At 34.8% G+C, this 19049-nt stretch overlaps 3 protein-coding genes across 3 annotated transcripts in view; 1 reads left to right on the forward strand and 2 right to left on the reverse strand.

Moving 5' to 3' along the window:
• The first annotated feature begins 609 nt into the window (after positions 1-609).
• On the forward strand, positions 610-6157 carry LOC117913806 (AUGMIN subunit 1-like). The gene is made up of 6 exons (XM_034828854.1): positions 610-1054; positions 1148-1280; positions 1381-1515; positions 1608-1731; positions 5633-5770; positions 5873-6157. The coding sequence occupies exons 1-6, from the start codon at positions 796-798 to the stop codon at positions 5978-5980; spliced, it is 897 nt and encodes a 298-aa protein (XP_034684745.1). The 5' UTR covers positions 610-795; the 3' UTR covers positions 5981-6157.
• A 2308-nt stretch (positions 6158-8465) lies between these two features.
• On the reverse strand, positions 8466-10570 carry LOC117913978 (50S ribosomal protein L28, chloroplastic). Its single transcript, XM_034829125.1, has 2 exons — positions 10316-10570; positions 8466-8887 (listed from the first exon to the last, which is right to left on the reverse strand). Exons 1-2 carry the CDS (start codon positions 10521-10523, stop codon positions 8655-8657), a joined length of 441 nt encoding a protein of 146 aa, XP_034685016.1. The 5' UTR covers positions 10524-10570; the 3' UTR covers positions 8466-8654.
• Positions 10571-13554: 2984 nt separating this feature from the next.
• Positions 13555-19049, reverse strand: part of LOC117914340 — a 34882-nt gene continuing 29387 nt past the window's right edge. Inside the window, exons 8-11 of the mRNA XM_034829639.1 lie at positions 15164-15271; positions 14952-15044; positions 14717-14796; positions 13555-14615 (exon numbers count right to left, since the gene is read on the reverse strand). Of these exons, the coding sequence (XP_034685530.1) occupies positions 13859-14615; positions 14717-14796; positions 14952-15044; positions 15164-15271 (1038 nt within the window). The 3' untranslated portion in view covers positions 13555-13858. The remainder of the gene's footprint in view (positions 14616-14716; positions 14797-14951; positions 15045-15163; positions 15272-19049) is intronic.

Here is a 19049-nt window from a genome sequence, read left to right on the forward strand (position 1 = left end):
TCATGATTAGCAATTATTTACATAATATTAATATTATATATATTTGTAATAAATTAATATTTATTATTTTGTGTTCTTAATAATAAGTTCATATGCATGAATGTCTAAAATGATTAAAAAATATAGGTACTTATTTAACAAAAGGGAATAAAATTTATTGGAAAGGTTTTTTTAAGTATAAAACAATTAAAATATATTCTCAAACAAATTCTTATGACCGTGTTTTTTATTAAACATATTTTGAGTATAAAAAATAATTTTCTATTATTAAGGAAAAGACTAATTTTAGAAAATATCTCTCGTTTTAAAGTGGGTTTAACAATTTTTTTATTAGAAGTGTTTTTAATAAAAATATATATTTTTTAAAGTATTTTTAGAGGAGTCATTCTTCATAAGTGTTTCTTATATATATATATATATATATATATATATATATATATAAGTGATTTTATAATATTATAAATGATTTTTTAGATTTTTAATTGTTAAATATATATATATATTTTTTTGGAAAAACACTTTTTGAGCTAAAAGTCATTGGTAGAAAATTGCCAAACGGGCTCTTACTCTGGTAGGTTGAATCGGATCTTCTGCAAAATTACTACAAAATAAGGAAATTAATTAGTTTTGTTGCAGGAAAGAAAGCTCAAAATGATCATGCGAACGGCGCCATTTTACTAAGTTTGAAACGACGCATTTGGACAAATCTGGAATAGGAATTTCTCCCACGCATTCTCACCAACCAAAGGGCAGATAGATCGTCTCTCCCGGGTCGTAGAAACTGAGAAATCAGCAATGAGTGACATAATTTCAGGAAGCGATCCTTCGGTAATCGAAAGCAAAAGCAATTTTGATAGCGGTCGAATCTCAGATGTGAAAGCATGGCTTGCCTCTCAATTCGATGCCGCCGGCAAAGACGTCCCTGATTTCGAATACACTCCTCGAACCATCGCTCATCTCCACAACCTCTCCACTCTCTCCCAAGCCAAAACCCAAGCTGCCGGCATAGTAGCCACCGATTTCCGCCAAAAAGCCGCCGAATATCGTTGCCAAGGTTCTTTTTAATTTCATTATCTGCCTTCAGTTTATATTATTTATATTATCTTGTTGTTGAAGCAACGTTTTTTGAAATTTTGGTGAATCGTAGCTGCTAGGGTTAGGGAGATATTGGAGAATGTGGGATTGGCACAAGAGGGTTTGCCTTCAAATGTGGTTGCATCGGCGCAGTGCCTTGCGAATGTGGCAAATTTGTTGAATACAAGAGATACTGAATTGAGTAGGTGGGTTGGGTTTGTGTTAATATTCCATTACCGATGTTCCTTTTTTTTTTCCCCTGCTTTTAGGATTTTGAGTTTTATATAAAGGGAGATGTGGATTTAGTTTTCTTGTAGCAATGGGGGACATGTCTTTGAGGAAGACTGGAGTGGAGGAGAAGAGGGCTAAAGTGCAGAAGGAGTCCAAAATTCTTCTTGATTACACCCGAAAAGCAATTGCAAGGCTGACTTATTTGAAAAGGTCAGTTCTAAAGCGTTCTGTCTATGTGTTTGTTTCAATTTGGGTTTGTTGGTGAAATTCTTAATTTATGGTTGGAAATATGCTTTTGGTAGAACTCTTGCACAGCTGGAAGATGATGTAGCTCCCTGTGAGGCTCAGATGGAAAATTGGAAGACAAACTTGGCAATAATGGTATCAAAAGAGCGACAATACCTGCAGCAATATAGTAACTATAAGGTACTACCACTTTGATTTCGGTAGTTTATTGTTGTGCCACTGAATTTCTCATTGTCTTCTTTCCTGGTTGACATAGCTTGTTTATTTAGGTTTTGGAATTATTATCAGACATGAGCTGAAAATACTGGTATGGTTCATGCAACATTGTCATGTTGATCCTTGTGTGGTTGAGTCAGCTAGGTGTCAATACATTTTTTTATCTTGAGGGTTCAATTTGGAAGTGCCTCATGCATCTGTCAGTCTTTGGGAAGAGAATTGATTAGATTACTAAATTGGAAACAAGTTGTCACTGATTTTACTAATGAGACATGGGTTGTGGGAGATTACTTTTCAAGTAATATACTGATTTTGAATTTATCCTACTTTGTGCCATTCACAACTGATAATAGTTTATTGAGATGTTTCGTAAAAGCTCAAGTTGTTAGTTATCTGGAGTCTACATCAGAAAGTTCTTATAGTAATTTTAAGGGATATTTCAGAATGCTGTGCATATAAATAGTTATTAGATCTCATGTGCTCTCTATTAGTGAGATAGGTGTACAGCAGTATGAAATGTAAATCTTTATGCATGTAAGCAAACACCATACTTCACTTCGTTTTATGGGCCATTCAATCACTACTGATTTCAAGTTTGGTTTGGTAGGAAATCTGTTGATCTTTTATATTAGGGTCTTCAAACATGGGCTTGATTTTCCATGTAGTTTGTAATGAGAAAAAATTGACTGGAGATGCATGTTATTTTAGGATATGTTTTAGGCCATTGCCTGTTTTTAGATCAAAATACTAGACAAGATAATCATATCATAGAAGGTTAAAAAGAAGGAAGATAAGAGTTGAGACTGTGGATCAAAATCCCAAATCTGGTATTACCACTAAGCTGGGTAGCACTGACAATTCTACTAGGGATCTGTCAGTAGTGGCTATGTTGGACATGTGTTTGATACTTGTCCCACACATTTTCCATGATAAAAAGGTGTTTGGCATGTATACACTGCATCACCATGTTTTCTGTGAACAGCATTAATGATCAATATCCCTTGACGTGTGCAAGCTAAGGAGACAATTTATAGGAGAACTTGGTAATGAGGGTGAAGAATTTTTAGATTTATGTTATAAAGTTTTGGGGCACCATTTTGCAAGCACTTTTAATATATTCTCCTAATTTACCTATCAAAAAAGAAAAAAAAAAAAAAAACACTATAAAGTCTTCGGACCAAGTGATGGACCTTGGGATTGATCGACCTGCATTGGAGCACCCTTTCCTTGATCTTACCTCTTTGGTATTCTTGAGACATGAAAATGAGTACACTCTTTGGATACACGGTGGACTGTTGACTTCCTGTTTTTCTTTATTATACAAAGAGTTAAATATGATAGAGTGAAAAAGCAGTGAGCGCGTGTGTATGAGTATGTGAGAGAGTGAAAAAGCAGCAAGTGTCTATGAGTATGCATGAAAGAGAGAGAGTAGCATTCTTGAAACATGAAAATGAGTACACTCCTTGGAGACACACTGGACTTTTGGCTCTATGCCTTCCTATTAGACAAAGAGTTAAATAAAATGAAGTGAAAAAAACAGTGAGTGTGTTTATGAGTATGTGAGAGAGAGCGTGAATTCTTCCTTTGTGAAATTTGGCAAGGCAAATAAAACAAATTTGTTGTTCCCTTCTTAGAGAGAGAGAGAGAGAGAGAAAGAGTCATGCAAAAAAAAAGCTTTGATACTCTTTTTTTTTTTTTTTTTGGATAGGCAAAAGGAGAAAAAAATATATATATTAAAGGCACCTAAGCAAATGACACAACAAAGTAAATGCTATGAATGCATTTGACGCCACTTGTTCTGTAGGTGGAAGCATCAATGCTAACATATTTGTAGAAGAACATAAAGACAAAATTATTTACACAAATGTGGTTTTTATGCAGTTTGGCTAACTGTATCTACATTCATAGGTAAGAGAGAATCATTTTACTTTACCATAGAGAATATAACAAAGTACACCCCCCCCCCCCCCCCCCCCCCCACCAAAAAAAAAAAGGAAAAAAAAAAACATGTACGACTATTGAATCATGAAACATTATGTATTTCCTTGCTTTTTGTATCTACATTGAAATCGCAAGCTCTTGTTCACTAAGCATCTCTTACTCTTCTTTACATCTCTACCTACTTGATATAAGCTTTACTTGCCCATTTCTATATAATAACTTTTTTTCCCTCATGACCTATAATATAAATAGAATCTATCTAATAATTTCCTAATTCTATAAGTAAACTAATTTTATGAGGAAATACAAATATATAAAAAGCTCTATTTCACATCTTCACCTACTATTGATGCCTAAAACATCCTTAAGTTTTCTTGCCCTTTGTATCTACACCCTAAACCACGAGCTCTTGCTTCATTGAGTGCTTTTCAATCTTCTTCACATCTTTGCCTACTCAGTATAGGCTTTACATGCTTATCTTTATTTCACAATTTTTTTCTCTCATGACTTATAATATTTATAAAGTATTCCAAACAATTTTCCTTACTATATAAGAAGCTCATTTCCATATTGAATTGTAAATATATAAAATATTTTATTCAATATTCTTTTACCAAAAAGAATGTGTACCAAATAAAAATTTGAGACTTTCTAATAATTTCCACCTTGAATCAAATTCCATCTAACCAATCATCCATCTTTATGTAATGTTTGTGCAATGCATGCTTGCCTTTATAAATGCACATAACTAATCTAATATACCACAATGAGAGTAGTTGCCTAATGTACCCCATTAGGAAACTTATTTGAATAAAATCCTTACTCCATACCACGACTTTTTGGTGCACCACAATCTCTTTTATGCAAGCCATAGACACTCCATATTCAACGGATTCAAACTATTCAACCGTTTCACTATTCTACCTTTAAAAATCTAGTAAGTGTATGGGAAATACTACCCTTGTTCTGGATAATAAAATACATACTCTATGTATCACTTTTCAATGAAAGAACAATCGACTCCACCATTAACCAAAATTCCTTTTGCAATCCTCTTGTGTATTATGTTCCTCTTGATTTTTCTAGAGTCTCAATCTTATGTTCTTTTAGAAATTTGGACTTGGGCTTTGATACCATTTTTTTTATTGATTTTTTTTTTCCTTTTTTAAGGATGTCTTCAAGTGTCCATGTCTGTTATTGATGTCCTTTCTAGGAGAGTCCATAATTTTTTTAAAGGTAAATTTTTGTCCTCATTGGGATTTGAACCTGGAACCTCCCACAAACCCTCCTCATCCCTTTACCACTTGAGCCCGGCCTCAAGGGCAGTAGAGTCCTTGTATTCTAAAACTTGTAGGTGTGAATGATGAACCTAGACGCATTCATGTAGCTGAGACCCACACCAAATTCATGCAGTAAAGCTCTCTATTATACAAGGAGTTCAATATGGTCTGTCTCTCTCCCTCTCTCTCTCTCTCTCTCTCTCTCTCTCTCTCTCATACACACACATAATGCTCTCTCTCTCATACACATACATACTCATTGCAATTTTTTAAGAATTCATTCTATTAGTTTGTCTATTAGTTCCTTGTCTATGTGCATGCAACAGATTCCCTCCCAAACAAGTTTGAGCTTTCATTGATATCGAATCTTCTGAATCATTGAAATCCTTTAGGAGGTAATTTTTTTTATTTTAATATGTGTAATCAAACTAGGACTCTTGCCCCAAACTCTTGGAACCTGAAGACTAGTAAGTACTTAATTTTGCTTATGTAAAAGTTGTTCGATTTTCCAGGCCATTTTTTGTTGCCATTAAATTGTTGTTTATCTATTTATTGAGCATGCTTAGTTGAATTTGTATCTTACAAGATCTTCATGTCTAAATTTATTTTGTGCATTTTCATACTAAATAGCTCTCTGTGAGCAGGCATTACTTAATCGTGTGGGTTACACCCCAGAGATCAGCCATGGGGTGTTGGTTGAAATGGCCGAGCACAGGAAGGACTTGGAGAAGAAAACGAAGCCCATCCTTGATACTTTGAGAAGCTACCAGGACTTGCCTCCTGTAAGCAATTCATTGCTATGGTCAACAAAGCTTCACTTTTACACATCTCTTGCATATTTTTTACAGGAAAATAGTCAGATTAAATTCTTGCTTTTTCTGCAGGATAAAGCCTTGGCTGCTCTAGCCATTGAGGACAAGAAAAGGCAGTATGCTGCTGCAGAGAAGCACCTTGAAGATGTGTTGCATTCAGCTCTTGCCACTTCTGAGTAACATGCCAGAGCATGTTCCTTCTGTATCACATGATTCCCTAACACATACATTTATAATCTCATTTTGGAGAGTTAATGTAGTAGTGAGCTTCTTGTTATTGAATTGATGATTTTTGTTTATAATGGTATCTTGTAATGTACAAACCTTTTTTTATATAATCAATATTTGGTTAATGTGTTGGAAGGGACATCAAGGCGAAGGAGACTGTCTTATAGTCTTTCAGCCTCAATCACACTTGACCTCTACAAATAAATTCACTTATGGATTAGGAGGTGAAGATTTTGTTTATTGTCTTGCTGACAAATACTGGACTCAGGTTGCTGACTTGGCTTCGTCTGTCCAGCCAAGCTAATGCAGGTGTTCACTCTTGATCCCCAACAATCTTCTTTGTTGAAGATTTTGTTTCTTTCTCCATCGTTTGTTGAAATCCATTATGTAAAAATCCCAACTTTCTGGTATAGAAGTTCAACACAATCACAATGGTACATTAGTACGGGTTGCCACTTATATTAGGTACCCAGTGATTGGGATGGCATCAAACATAATATGTCGTTGTTCTCCCATTTTTTCGGAAGATCAGCCAATTCTGCCCAATTGACAATAATAAAAAATTCTAATTGCATGGCACCCACTTAGAAAGTTGCCTTACGGCAGTTTATATTTGGCAGTCGAGTTCCACACTATTGTTGTAGGACTCTGAAATAAGACATTGATAACGCCAAAAGCTCCAACATTTGCCCCTCCAACCAAAACATATTTACTTAACCCAAATACTAATTTTCAGCATATAAGGGAGATGGGGAATTGGAATGTCAGAAGTGATTTTAAGTCCTTGGAACTTTTGCAGCCCATTTGGGAGAAGATTGGAATTCCGCTTGTATTCAGTAAACCAGCACAAATTTTCTTTTTTAGTTATTTGTCATCCGGCTTTGTATTCTTCTTGTCAAGTCCCAAGCACAATGACTGTACCCAATGAGTATTTAGGTGTCAAACCAAGAGAGTGACTGAAAAATGAGTTTTAGGAGATAGAAATTTTTGGAATTTCTGTTGTTAATGTACAAGAGATAAAGCTAGAAACCAGGTATTTGAAGAAAGTAAGAAAATCATCAAGGTTTCAGATTAACTTAAAGTGTCCTCCATTCCAACAATCTCCAGGATATCATTGTGATGAACAATCCAACATCACAAGTGCAACACCACAGCATTCAATGCATTCCTTCATCAATTTACAACCTGAAGACACACAAATGAGATTCTATTTCCCTTCATCATTCCAAACCAAGCTACCATACGGTAAGGATCAAATCAACACCTCAAACTAAGGCATTCCAACAAGCTTAAGGTTTATGATAACATGATGAAGGGTAAACTATAAAACTTTCTGTAAGCAAGCTAGTTCCTAGGATGAGACGAGATATGTCAGAAACAACAAGAACAAAGTAACTAAGCTTTTCCGTACCTTGGAAATTTAGCCACTCATTGTGGTAATACAAGAGGATTAAAATTAAACACTAAAACTGAAACTAAATGAAAATGCAAATATAACTATACTACTCTACTTGCTCTTGAAGAGGACAACTACGAGCTACTACTACATTTCTTCCTCCACTTCTCCATGTATTAGGGAAGTCTTCACCTCCCTTACATAGTCATTTCCACACTTTCTTCTAAAGGATAGAAGACAAAAGAGAAGCATGGGCTTACGTCCATTAACAACCACTAACATAAAAATATGGCAAGAAAATACGAAAAAAAAACACATTAATCCCAAAAATAGGGACTTGGCAATAAAACTAGGTAAAGTGATGAAATTTGAGAACTCAATATTAAATAGAAATGCTTAAGTTTAAGCACAAAAATATAATTATGTGATTCTAATCAATAGTGATTAATCCATTTTTTCCTATCATTCAGACGGTATTGTCTAATGATCATTAACTGAAAAGAAGGAACAATAATTTGTTGAAACTGAAAAGAAGGAACAATAATTTGTTGAAATCCCCAAACAAGAGCCTAGAAAATTAAATAAACTTGTCTAGATGCAATAATAACCACAAAATAGACTCTGTTCAAGTCATATATAAAATAAAAGGGTACACATTCAGCTTCTATGGGATACCTAAACTATTGAGATATTTTTTTTTTAGTACAAAAGAGAATGCCAAATTGTTATTAGTTGTAAAAGATTTTATAAATACAATTTCAACTTTTTGTGCATAAAAAACATTGAACTGCATTTCTCCCAAAGACTGACTTCTTACTATATGTTACCTCCTTTACATCTGAGCAAATAATTATGATGTTTTCAATATTTTTTCCTCTAATAGGATGCCATTGAAAGATGCTATCTACAACTCAATTAATGACTTCAAATCAAGAAGTGCAGGTGAAAAATCTTATAGTTCTCGTTTACGGTTCCCATCTTCTGCTTGATCTTCATGTTTTTCTCCATTGAGTTGAAGGAAAAGAAAGGGAATGCAGCCAATAGAAACATAAATTCCTAGAGAACTTCGGGCGAATTAAAAACATCAATTCAGTGCCCCATTATCACTTGTAAAAGGTTATTCATAGAGCCTGCAGTAACAAAACTATTCATTCAAACAGAAAAATTGCAATGTAACAAAAACAAAATGCTGTACCAACACAGTTAATGGCAAAAGAGTTAGGCCATCCATTATTCCTTGCGAAGATCTATCCCAGCCTTCTTAGCAACAGCATCCAGTCCATTCTTCTCTATTGTCTTCAACGCCTTGGTCGACAAACGTAGTTTCACATAGCGCTTTCCTGCTTCCCACCAGATCTTCTTGTACTGTAGGTTTACAAACTGCAACTTTTTTGTCTTGTGGTTTGAGAAGGAAACCTTGTTTGCCTTGTTTGCTTTCTTCCCAGTGAAGGGGCACACTCTACCTGAAGAATAAACCAATCATGAGATTAATCAAATAGTTCACAAACCGATTAAACAGATACTGTTTGCTGTCATAATGGTTAAAACAATTTTACAACCCTGCCTGTGCTGAGTTAAGTGTTGTTATCTTTCATGTAGTTCTCTTATGCCTCGAGAAAAAGAAGAGGGTTGTAGTAGGTAAAAGGCTAGCAAAATGAAAGAGATCGATTATCATATCACACTAATAAATTAAAGTGGAAGGAAAGGGATGAAAAGATTATAAAGTGTTTAATATAAGAATCAATAAAAGGGCAAGGCACTGGTTGATCCATGATGCATAGGTTGAGAAGCATGTTAATCAACTTGTTCTAATGCACTCCCTACCAACTGAAGAACAAAAGCAAAACAGAGAACAGAACTGTGTTCATAAAACACCATACAGATAAATCTACCCATCATTTGTATAACTGAGTCTCAGTTTCCCAAACCTTTTCATCCCTCATCTCATTAAATACCCTAATCTATAAAGGAAAGAATTAAATCTTGCTCATGTTCGTAGTTCCTGTAAACCTAATCCTTTTTTCTGCTTCAATAAAACCAATAATGCAAACCTAATCAAAGTTAAATGATGAATGCACAGATAATGTTTCACAACACCATTCTATTCTGTTGAATCTGTAATTTTGCAGGTAAAATTATAATTGGGAGGCACCATTCCCATATTTTCATACACCAATTTGAAGAAGCAGAAGTATATATCAAGCATAAGCCAATGTAGTTCATGAAACCAGCCAATATTAAGTGAGAACCCCTGAACAAATTCCCACCCCCACCAAGAAAAAAAAAACAAGACACTATTAAAGGAAAATTATGGGAAATCCATGATTGCCCAGTACTTATGTTAATCCACAATGCATGTGTCATTGCATTACCCATCAGACATCCACCAGACAGGTTTACAGCTTCCTAAACCACACTAAAGCAGCAACCATTATAGGAGGCTTCAGGCATTAATGCATCTGAAAGAATCATTAATCCGTCAAATTAAACATGTGTTGTACATCAATTTCAATCAGATTTGCATGCTATATGTAGCTACACCATGGGGCAATTCAACAAAGCATACAAATACTGAACATAATGTTCCCTTTAGCACTTGAAAAGGCACCCATTTCTAAGGCTTTTTTCTTTTTGGTCATTTCTCTCATTCTTCCCAAAATTCAAAGTTCAAACAAATCCAACAAATTGATACACCCATATGCGCATTAATGCTGCGCTTGGTTGCCAACAAAATGTATGGAAAAAAGAAAAACTCAAAATTTTGGACCTCAAAATTTTCAATATTTGGCACACCAGAGAAACAAAAAAGGGATTTCCTTTTCACTTCTTTTCGTCAATTTTCACATTAACCAAACAAAAGAAAGAAGAAGACAAAGAAAAAGAGAAATTACGGGCGACAGGTCGAAGAGGAAGTGTGAGAGGAGCAGAAGGGATGGGATTCAGCAATTGAAGGTGGGTGCATGAAATTTTGATGCCTCCAAACTGGGAGGTAACAAATGCTAAGTCTGAAGCCATCTTGGCCTTCTTCAAACTCGGAAGTCGTAGTTTATGGGAGGAATTGCACACCACTAGTCCTCCTCCTGCTACTGCTGCTGCCATTTCTTTATGTGGCTCACTCTGCCTTCTGTCTTCCCCCTTATCTGCTTTCCCCAAATGTTTTCATTTGGGTATTTATTTTTTTAAAATAAAAAAATATATATCAAAATAAATGTTTTCATATCAGCTTGCCTCCCCTTTTCATAAAACTAATTTCAGAAGCATGGCTTTGAAAATAAATTATTTATTTTTCTAATAATTAATTTCAAAAAGGCATTTTCTAAGTAAATTATTCATTCTTTTTTTTAAAAAAAAAAAATTGTTTTTTAACTAATCTTTTAAGCATTAATAAATTAAGGAGTAATTTCATCAAAACCTTGAGGTTTAATGTAAATATATTAAAACCTTGAGGTTTAATGTAAATATATTAAGTTATGATAAGTTTCAAATTTTATTAATTAGCATTTTTTTACTTTTTAAAGAATAAAATTTAATTTTTAGAAAATGTTATACACTCTTATTTAAAATATTTTTACTTAAAATTTCTTTTAAAAAATAAATCTGATAAATGGAATAAATTTTATAGAAATGTTAACCTACAAAATTTGAAATCAATAGTGATGAAGTATATTTACATCAAACCGCGAAAGGTCTCAATGAAATTAACCCATAAATTATATTTTGTGTCCTTATATTCAAAATAAAACAATTAAAAATTGTCCAAAATTATTAAATAATGTCATTTTATATATTTTTGTAATGAGGTCTATTTTTTTACTTTCTTAATTACAAAAAAAAAATAAAAGTAGAAATCTAAATATTTTATTTTTATTATCACTAGTCTCTTTATTGTTATTTCTATTTTTACATTTTATTCTTATTTTAATTAAAATTATTTTGTTTGAGTTTGATTTAAAATATTCTTATATATGTAATATTCTACAAGAAATTACAAATTAAAAGTAATGTAAAAAGATTTATTTTTTATTTCATACATCAAAGATAATATCAAAACATAATAATGAAGACGATACTAAAAAAATAAAAAATAAAATAAAGTAATTACAAAAGCAATGAACCAAACAAGTAAAAATGGTTAGCTAAAACTAGACGTTGACTAGACCGAGGCTAGGTAGGAATAGGATTGAAATCAGCAGGCAATGGTGGCCCTATTGAGTGACTAGCACACCCAAATGAGATTTTAGACCAAAGCAAGCATTTCAATTATTGAGTGACTCAAGTTTGTATTCAAGCACTAAGCAATAGTCCTACACGAACCATGTTGTGCATCCTTGATCACAATTCACAAGTCGGTTCTTATATTTGAATACAATGATCGAACATGTAGCATAATGTTTAGAATGTTAGACAACATGACTGCAACTATGTTTGCTTCTTGAATTTTAAGATCGAAGGCTCTATGATATTATTCGATGCCCAAATTTAATATAAAGATCAAATGTTATCTAGATAATTTTATTGTATCTTGTTAGTGACAAGTGAGAAAACCAAAAGTAGTTCTAAAGTTGAAAAGTCAGTTCAATAGCAATTACTAAACTGATTCTTTATTCATCTAATGAAGGGAACTCATCTGTCGTTATCAAGACTTTGTAGTCTAATTATTTGTTCGTCTTAGATCTAATTAAATAGTAATTATTATGATTTTTTTTAAATTATAAATTTTAAAATTTTTATTTTAAAATTGTGAAAATTTTTAAAAATGGTAGCAATTTTTTTATTTAAAAGCTACAATGAAAGTGTTTTCATAGTATTTATTTAAAAATTTTAAATTAATGAATATAAGTGGATGGAGAGGACCTTAATATAATTTTAGTGAAAAGTTAGGTGAATATAGTTGTACTAATAAGAATTTGGATAATTTTTAATTTAAAGTTATTTTCTTCCAAGACATTATAGCATATATTTTTATTATAAGTATTTTAATGTAGTGAATCTTGAATATGGTTTTTAAAAAACGTTTCGAGGTGTAAAATATTTCTCAAATTTGGAGGGTAATTCTCCTTGCATTCAACCTACATCATCAGCTAGGCAACATGGTGTGCCCATGCACCCTCAGCTATTCCAGAATTCAGAGGAGGAGCCTGATGCATATAAAAATGAGTCCTTTTAAGCGCATTTGACCTACTACTACCTCTGCTAAGCGATGTTGTGTGTCCATCCCTTTGATGTTCTCGAGGAGGACCTTGACATGCAGGAGAAGGGTTCACCTCGACATCTTACATATCTGTATTGCCAACTAGGCCTTGCAACAAGGAGAGATGTGAGACCAATCGCTTGACACACAATAATACTTGAGATAGTGAAACATACATCACTATTTATCTTTTGTTGCAAAAGTGTTTGTAATATTATATTTCTTTATGTTATAAAAAAAGTTATTAAATATATCTCTATAAATATTATGGATCATGAGAGGAAAATGATTATAAGATGAAAATGGAATTGTAAAGACTATATGAGTAAGAACAAGAGATACCAATTGGAACAAAGAGGTTCATGGTTTGGGGTGTGGATATAAGGAGTGGGGAAAGATATTTCGGGAACTCAATAATCGTATCTAATTTTATCATTTTTAATATTTTCTATGATAAGATGGAAAGATTTTTTCTCGTTCGTTCGTAGATTTATGAAAAATTGGTCAAACCACATTAAAACCTCATGTACCGTTACGTTGATTGTTTTATCTTTGTGTTTTTGAACTAACATTTTTTGCATCAAAGCTTCCATTAACACAACATCATACATAACCAACATCCTTTATGCACTTAAAAGGGCATGCATGCAAGAGCAATTGAACATGCCTTCAGATAATGTAAGAAATTGTCATTGGATTTATTTTCTTATTTCTTGTACTAACACATGATATGATTTGATGTAACATACATGCATCCTCCAGGTAATTTGAGATCCGTATATAGCCAATCCGATCTTAGTTTCCTAGGCCTTAAATTTTGTATTGCATAAAGCCGTACCATCTAGAAAGAGTGCTTAAGATAATTTGGAATCATGCAGACTACGTCGAAAGCGCATTTTTCATCTTTGACTGTCGTCAAGATGTGAGAACTACACAGTATAAAGTTATGAATTCGTACTTTGACAGATGCCAAATCCATTGTTGAGACGTCATAATCAAAATTTAGGGTGGTATTGAATTGGGTACAGCATCCGCATCCCTACTATTCCAACATTTTTTTTTTTTTATGAACAGAGTTTGAAGTTAGACGAATTGTAATACAACAAAATTTGAAAATAGTAAAGAATGTTAAACCAGGCTCTCAAGTCATTATAAGATTGGTGCTGGATAACACCATCGAAAAACTTACAAGGACCAAACCTTATGACCGATTATATCACCAGCTGCAGTTATCCAAACACATTCATCTAGGAAACTTCATCCGGTAAAGATCGAGAGCAACATACCCCGCAACCACAACCCGGTCGTCAAAATATCGTCCATGCAAACAATGTGCTGCCATGCAAGAGGATTCTGTTCTTCCATACTCCACCAGAACACAGCCTACCTCAAACATCTCGTCAAGATCGCACAACCCTTTCTCACTGTCGTTCTTCCCAGTAAAATCTGATTTTATTCCTGGGGAACTATCCAATTCAGCAGAAGTTCCCAACAACTTCCTATTGGTTTCCTCCAACTTCAACTCTTCGACAGTCATCAATTTGTTTTTGATGATAAAATCCTCTTGAATAACATCAGCAGCCTTGTCATTACGGAGTTCCACTTCATGTTTCATATTGTTAAGCTGGTCGGGGAGTCCTCTAGGAATATCATCAGACCCATCCGGGCAGCCTGGTTCTTTAACAGCCGTGTTGCTATCAATCTGACTTGGTTCACAAAGTTCGTTCTTTATAAGATGAGTCAAAGATTTATCATCAGAAATGCCGTTACGTTCCACAACTTCATCAACTTCTTTAAGGTCTTTGACATCAGTAGGAGGCTTTATGCCACTAATATCACTAGAGCCATTATCAGTACCTCCTCCTAAGGTTTCTGCCTTCATGCTATTGCCATCACAACCCAAGTTAGAACCTGTATTGTCAGCAGCTTCATATGCTTCTAGGGTGCTTACATGACTGTTGTTGTACTTGACAATGTTAACAGATTTAACAGTGCCAAACCTGCAGGATTGGGTACATTTTAACAGATAATTCAAGGTCACTACAACGAAACAAATTTAAAATTTACAGAGGTATAACTCAAACCAAAGACAGTCTTAGACCTGGTGCACTCCAACCGAATGTCTTCCAATATTTCTTCCAATTCTGCTTCAGAAAGTGATGAAAGGTCATCTGGATTTACCTGAATTGCATTTCAAAAATGAGGGAAAAAACAGAAAAACAAAACTATAAAACATCAATCCAATATGAACTAGCTAATCTATAATCTAGAAAGAAACAATGGATGACATGATTACCAAAATAAATACAATCTAAATTTAACCACAAATGCCATACCACATTTTTAAGCTTCAGAACTTGGGTGGGCCTCTCAAGTAATGGCTTTGCATGCTCGGGGATCCCATAAAATGGCAGGTTTCCAGTATTTTCCTAGCATATGTGGTTTTTTTGGTAAATACATATCCATATAGAAAGAAAGATAACAGAAATAATTTATTTTGGTCAGAGATTGTTTACAGATTTAGAAAGAAGTGAGAGTGCAGAAATACCATAGCCAATGCATTTGGAATAGCTTGAACTACTGTTAAAACTTGTCCTCCCAACTTCATACCATTCAGACCCGCACAAGCCTTAAGAGTAACTGACTGGTCAACATACTGAAACATTATAAATCAACTGTCATCAGACACTCAGGCCCAGAAGAAAAAGTGGCTAATGTGCAAACATATAAGAAAGCTCACAACACCAAATTCACAGGTCAAATAAAATACATATTTGAAAAGCTCTAGCATTTGAAAGAAGTCCAGACCCTATACAACAAGGAAAACCGGTGCAAGCAAAGGTATCCAATACGCATATAGACAACATGGTGAACCTCAAATGAAAAATAAATACATGAATTATCTGACTCATGTTGGTGCTGAAAAAAGCTCTCCAACAAGCATGCATCTCAGTGAGCTCCACGTGGCAAAATAAGTTAGGAGTGACTTGCTACATAACTATGACCAGGAACACTAATAACCAAATCAAAGGATAAAACAAACAAAAAATGGGGCACTTGATGGTAATTGGAACATGCTGGACCGAAATCACAGAGGGACAAGTATGAATGCAATTTTCAATAAAATTCAAGTTAATTTAGGTTGACCACTAGATTACTAACTCCTATATTTGAAAGGTTAAACCCCATTAGTCTCTTTAGAAGTTTTAACTTTCATTAACCTACCATCTTCTCTCTTTAGAAGTTCAAATCTCATAATCAAATCCAGTTTTATGCAACCAAATGCAGAAATGCAGCCAAAAGAAATATTGCAAAATACAATACAACCCGAAGTGTCATAAACACTGTCAATCCATTTAGAAATGCCTCCATGTTCTCACTTGTTTTTCATGCTTATCATTGATTTTTATCACAGGTCTAAGAGATATGAGACCCTAAATTGCTTTCAAAGGTTTGCTTTTTTGCTTGGAAAGCAGTTTGGGGGAGAATCCTAACAGTTGATCATTTTATTGTTAGCCCAATGTTTTTACATATTGAATTTTGGTGATTACAAAACAAAGAATAAATAATTATTTAATCATGTGCCTAATTGTTTTATATCAAGTTTAAAATTGACAAGCCAATCAAAAAGATCAATTTGAAGAAAGGATGCTAGATCATGCACCAAGTACATCTTATTGAGCTTAAAGACTATTTTCAGGATCTTAAAATTTTAAGGTTGAAGTATGCTAAACAAGGAATGCATAAAAAGGGAGATTGTTAGTCCAAGCTTAGCCCACAATTGATTTTGATGATCACAAAACAAAGCGTGGTTATTTAATCATATTCCCAAGTGTTTTATATTGATTTTTAAATTGATAAGCCAATTAAAAAGATCAATTTGAAGAAAGGACACTAGATCATGCAACATGGACATCTCATTGAGCTTAGAGACTACTTTTAGGATCTTAAAATTGTAATGTTCAGAGCATTAAGTTAGGAATGCATAAAAATGGTTTGAGGCACCAAACATTTAAAAGTTTGATTAAAAACTCATCCAATCAATTTTTAATTGACTTAAATCCGTCAAAAATTGGATGATGTGAAACCAGTTTTAAATCAGTGCAATTATCCCTTAAGAGGTTTTCTAAAATTGCAAGGAGTCTGACAGTTGATTTCCCCAACTCTGGTTGAGTTTAAAATAGCAAAATTACAAAATTTTGGAAATATGGGGTGAACCGGTCAACCACTCGATCAACTGGATGAGGGTGTTTTTCAGATGCAAATCAAGCAGTATCTAACAGTTTAGGAGCAGTTGAGGTTTGACCTCAATCAGTCAATGACCAGTCAATTGGACTTCAACAGTTCGAAGTTCCAATACCCTAACAGTTGCCTGCAAATATCCAACAACTAGTTCCTGGTTCACCAATTGTGCTAAAACTATATATAATGGCTAGTTTCACTCCAAAACTCCTATTTAAAGCTATCCAAGTTCATTTATGAGTTGACCAACCTTTTGAAATCACACAGCATCATATTAAATAGTTTTGAAAGATTTTCTAGAGTGCACCATTCATCCACATGCTAATCCTTCATTAGTGCACTTTTAACCCTAGTTTACTTAAGTATTTGAGCTTCAATTGCAAACTAGGTGATCAAAATTGAGAGTGTTTCTTCTTGTATTTTGTGAGAGATTGTTTTCAAGTGTAAGGCATCACTTTAGAGCTTGTAAAGGTTTATTGGAGACTTGAATCCAAGAGTACAAGACTTGAAGGCTTTGGTTGGAAGAAGCCTTGGTACAATGAAAGAAACCTCAAGCTCAGGTTGAAGCAAAAGGGAGTGGCCATTGGCATTGTTTGCATCACTCTATCCTTCTCTTCATTTATTGTGCTTTACACTGCATTATTCCTTGTGGGCTAAAATCTTAACCATAGTTTTGAAAACCAGGCCTGACCAACCGGTCGAACCAACCATGGTACTGGTCCAAACCAGGAACAAACTGCTTGGACCATCGGTCTAACCATCAGAACCAGTGGACTGGCCGGTTTTTCAAGAACCGAATGGGTTGTTTTTTTCCTCCTGCGACATACCAAAAACCCACCTGTGCCATCTTTTTTTCCTTCCAAGCATCAGGGTTTGGGCCCACCTGCATCAACCCTCCTGCAACACTTGGCATCAGCTTGTTCCCTCCACTTGAAAATTCAAGTTTTTTTCTATCCATCCTGCAGTCTGAACTCGAACCCAAGACATGAAGATGTAAAATGTAACCAGCCACTAGGCTGACTATTGCTTTTTTTTTTTTTTTTTTAACAATAAATTATTTTGAAGGCATATAATTTTATAATTATATTGAATATAAGTAGCAACCTAATATAAGCAAAAGGAAAGAGAAATCACAAACCAGCCCCCCATAGTAAAAGGAAACAGAAACCAAAACCAGCCCCCCAAAGCACAGTCTTCACCCTAAAGCTAGCAACACAAAAACCCCAGACTTAGCAAACCCTAAGGAGAAACGGCCACAACCCCTCTTCCTTGCCCTACCTGAAACCACCACCTTTTGCCCCATAGGAAATTTTATCCCCCTCACTACTCGGCTCCTCTCTTTTCTGTTTGGATTGCAGTAATTGATCAAGCATTCTAAATTTCAAAGCTACCTAACAAAGCAAGGCATGGAGGATGGCCTACTCTTGACAGCCGAAAATCTGCAACCCCTTTTGTTTTCCAATTTTCTCAGCAAGAACATAATTTCCTTCTCATGACCATCCACTAGCAATCCCAAAATACTTGCTAAAAGAGATAAATTTCTAAAAAGAAGGGTCAAAGAGGCTCTCTTCTGCCAATGGGCCCCTACTAGGACTCCTAAAACCCAAATTCCCTCCTTGCTACGCACTTCTAGGTTTGTTGTCCTGGTATCCTTGGGTTGAATCTCTGGGAAATCCTCAACCAAGCCCTCACCACAAATCATAAGCAAGGCCTATCATCACCTTTGCCCTTTGCTAAAACACCCACATCCTGCTCCCTCCAAGGAACCAAGCATTTGGTTCTCCCCTCAGAAAAACTATTGTCTCTGGACATGGAAGAAGCAGAAGAAGAAGACCCTCCTCAACAGACAAACTGGAGACGAGAACTTACCAGAGACAAACTTAGCAGCATCGGCTGAAGGTGCTTTCTCCTCTGAGCTCAAAGAGGTGAGAACCAGAAGAGAATCATGGTCGCAACACCTCAGGCCATTGAAAAAAGCTGGAGACTGTCCTAAATAGAGAATCAAAACTTAATCTTCTTTTCTGGACACTTCCTCCAACAGGGTCTCGTCGGTGAACGTAAGAAGAGAGGTCACTGGAAAGGACTCCAACTGCCTCACTCAACTCTCCACCGCCTCACCAAAAGCTTCATTCCTGCTCCACTTTTCTAACCCACCATCCACAGCAGGAGCAAGAGGCACTTTGAGAAGCCCT

The sequence above is a fragment of the Vitis riparia genome, chromosome 5 (genome assembly GCF_004353265.1).
Source record: "Vitis riparia cultivar Riparia Gloire de Montpellier isolate 1030 chromosome 5, EGFV_Vit.rip_1.0, whole genome shotgun sequence".
In the NCBI taxonomy this organism is placed as follows: Eukaryota; Viridiplantae; Streptophyta; class Magnoliopsida; order Vitales; family Vitaceae; genus Vitis; species Vitis riparia.

Excerpts from the sequence above, each read along its gene's own strand:
- LOC117913806 (XM_034828854.1), top strand. The coding sequence starts at position 796 with ATGAGTGACATAATTTCAGGAAGCGATCCTTCGGTAATCGAAAGCAAA. Across the intron at positions 1,281-1,380 it reads AGAGATACTGAATTGAGTAG|TTTTCTTGTAGCAATGGGGG; the intron begins GTGGGTTGGGTT and ends ATGTGGATTTAG. Across the intron at positions 5,771-5,872 it reads GCTACCAGGACTTGCCTCCT|GATAAAGCCTTGGCTGCTCT; the intron begins GTAAGCAATTCA and ends CTTTTTCTGCAG.
- LOC117913978 (XM_034829125.1), bottom strand. The coding sequence starts at position 10,523 with ATGGCAGCAGCAGTAGCAGGAGGAGGACTAGTGGTGTGCAATTCCTCC. Across the intron at positions 8,888-10,315 it reads TCCTCTTCGACCTGTCGCCC|GTAGAGTGTGCCCCTTCACT; the intron begins GTAATTTCTCTT and ends TTTATTCTTCAG.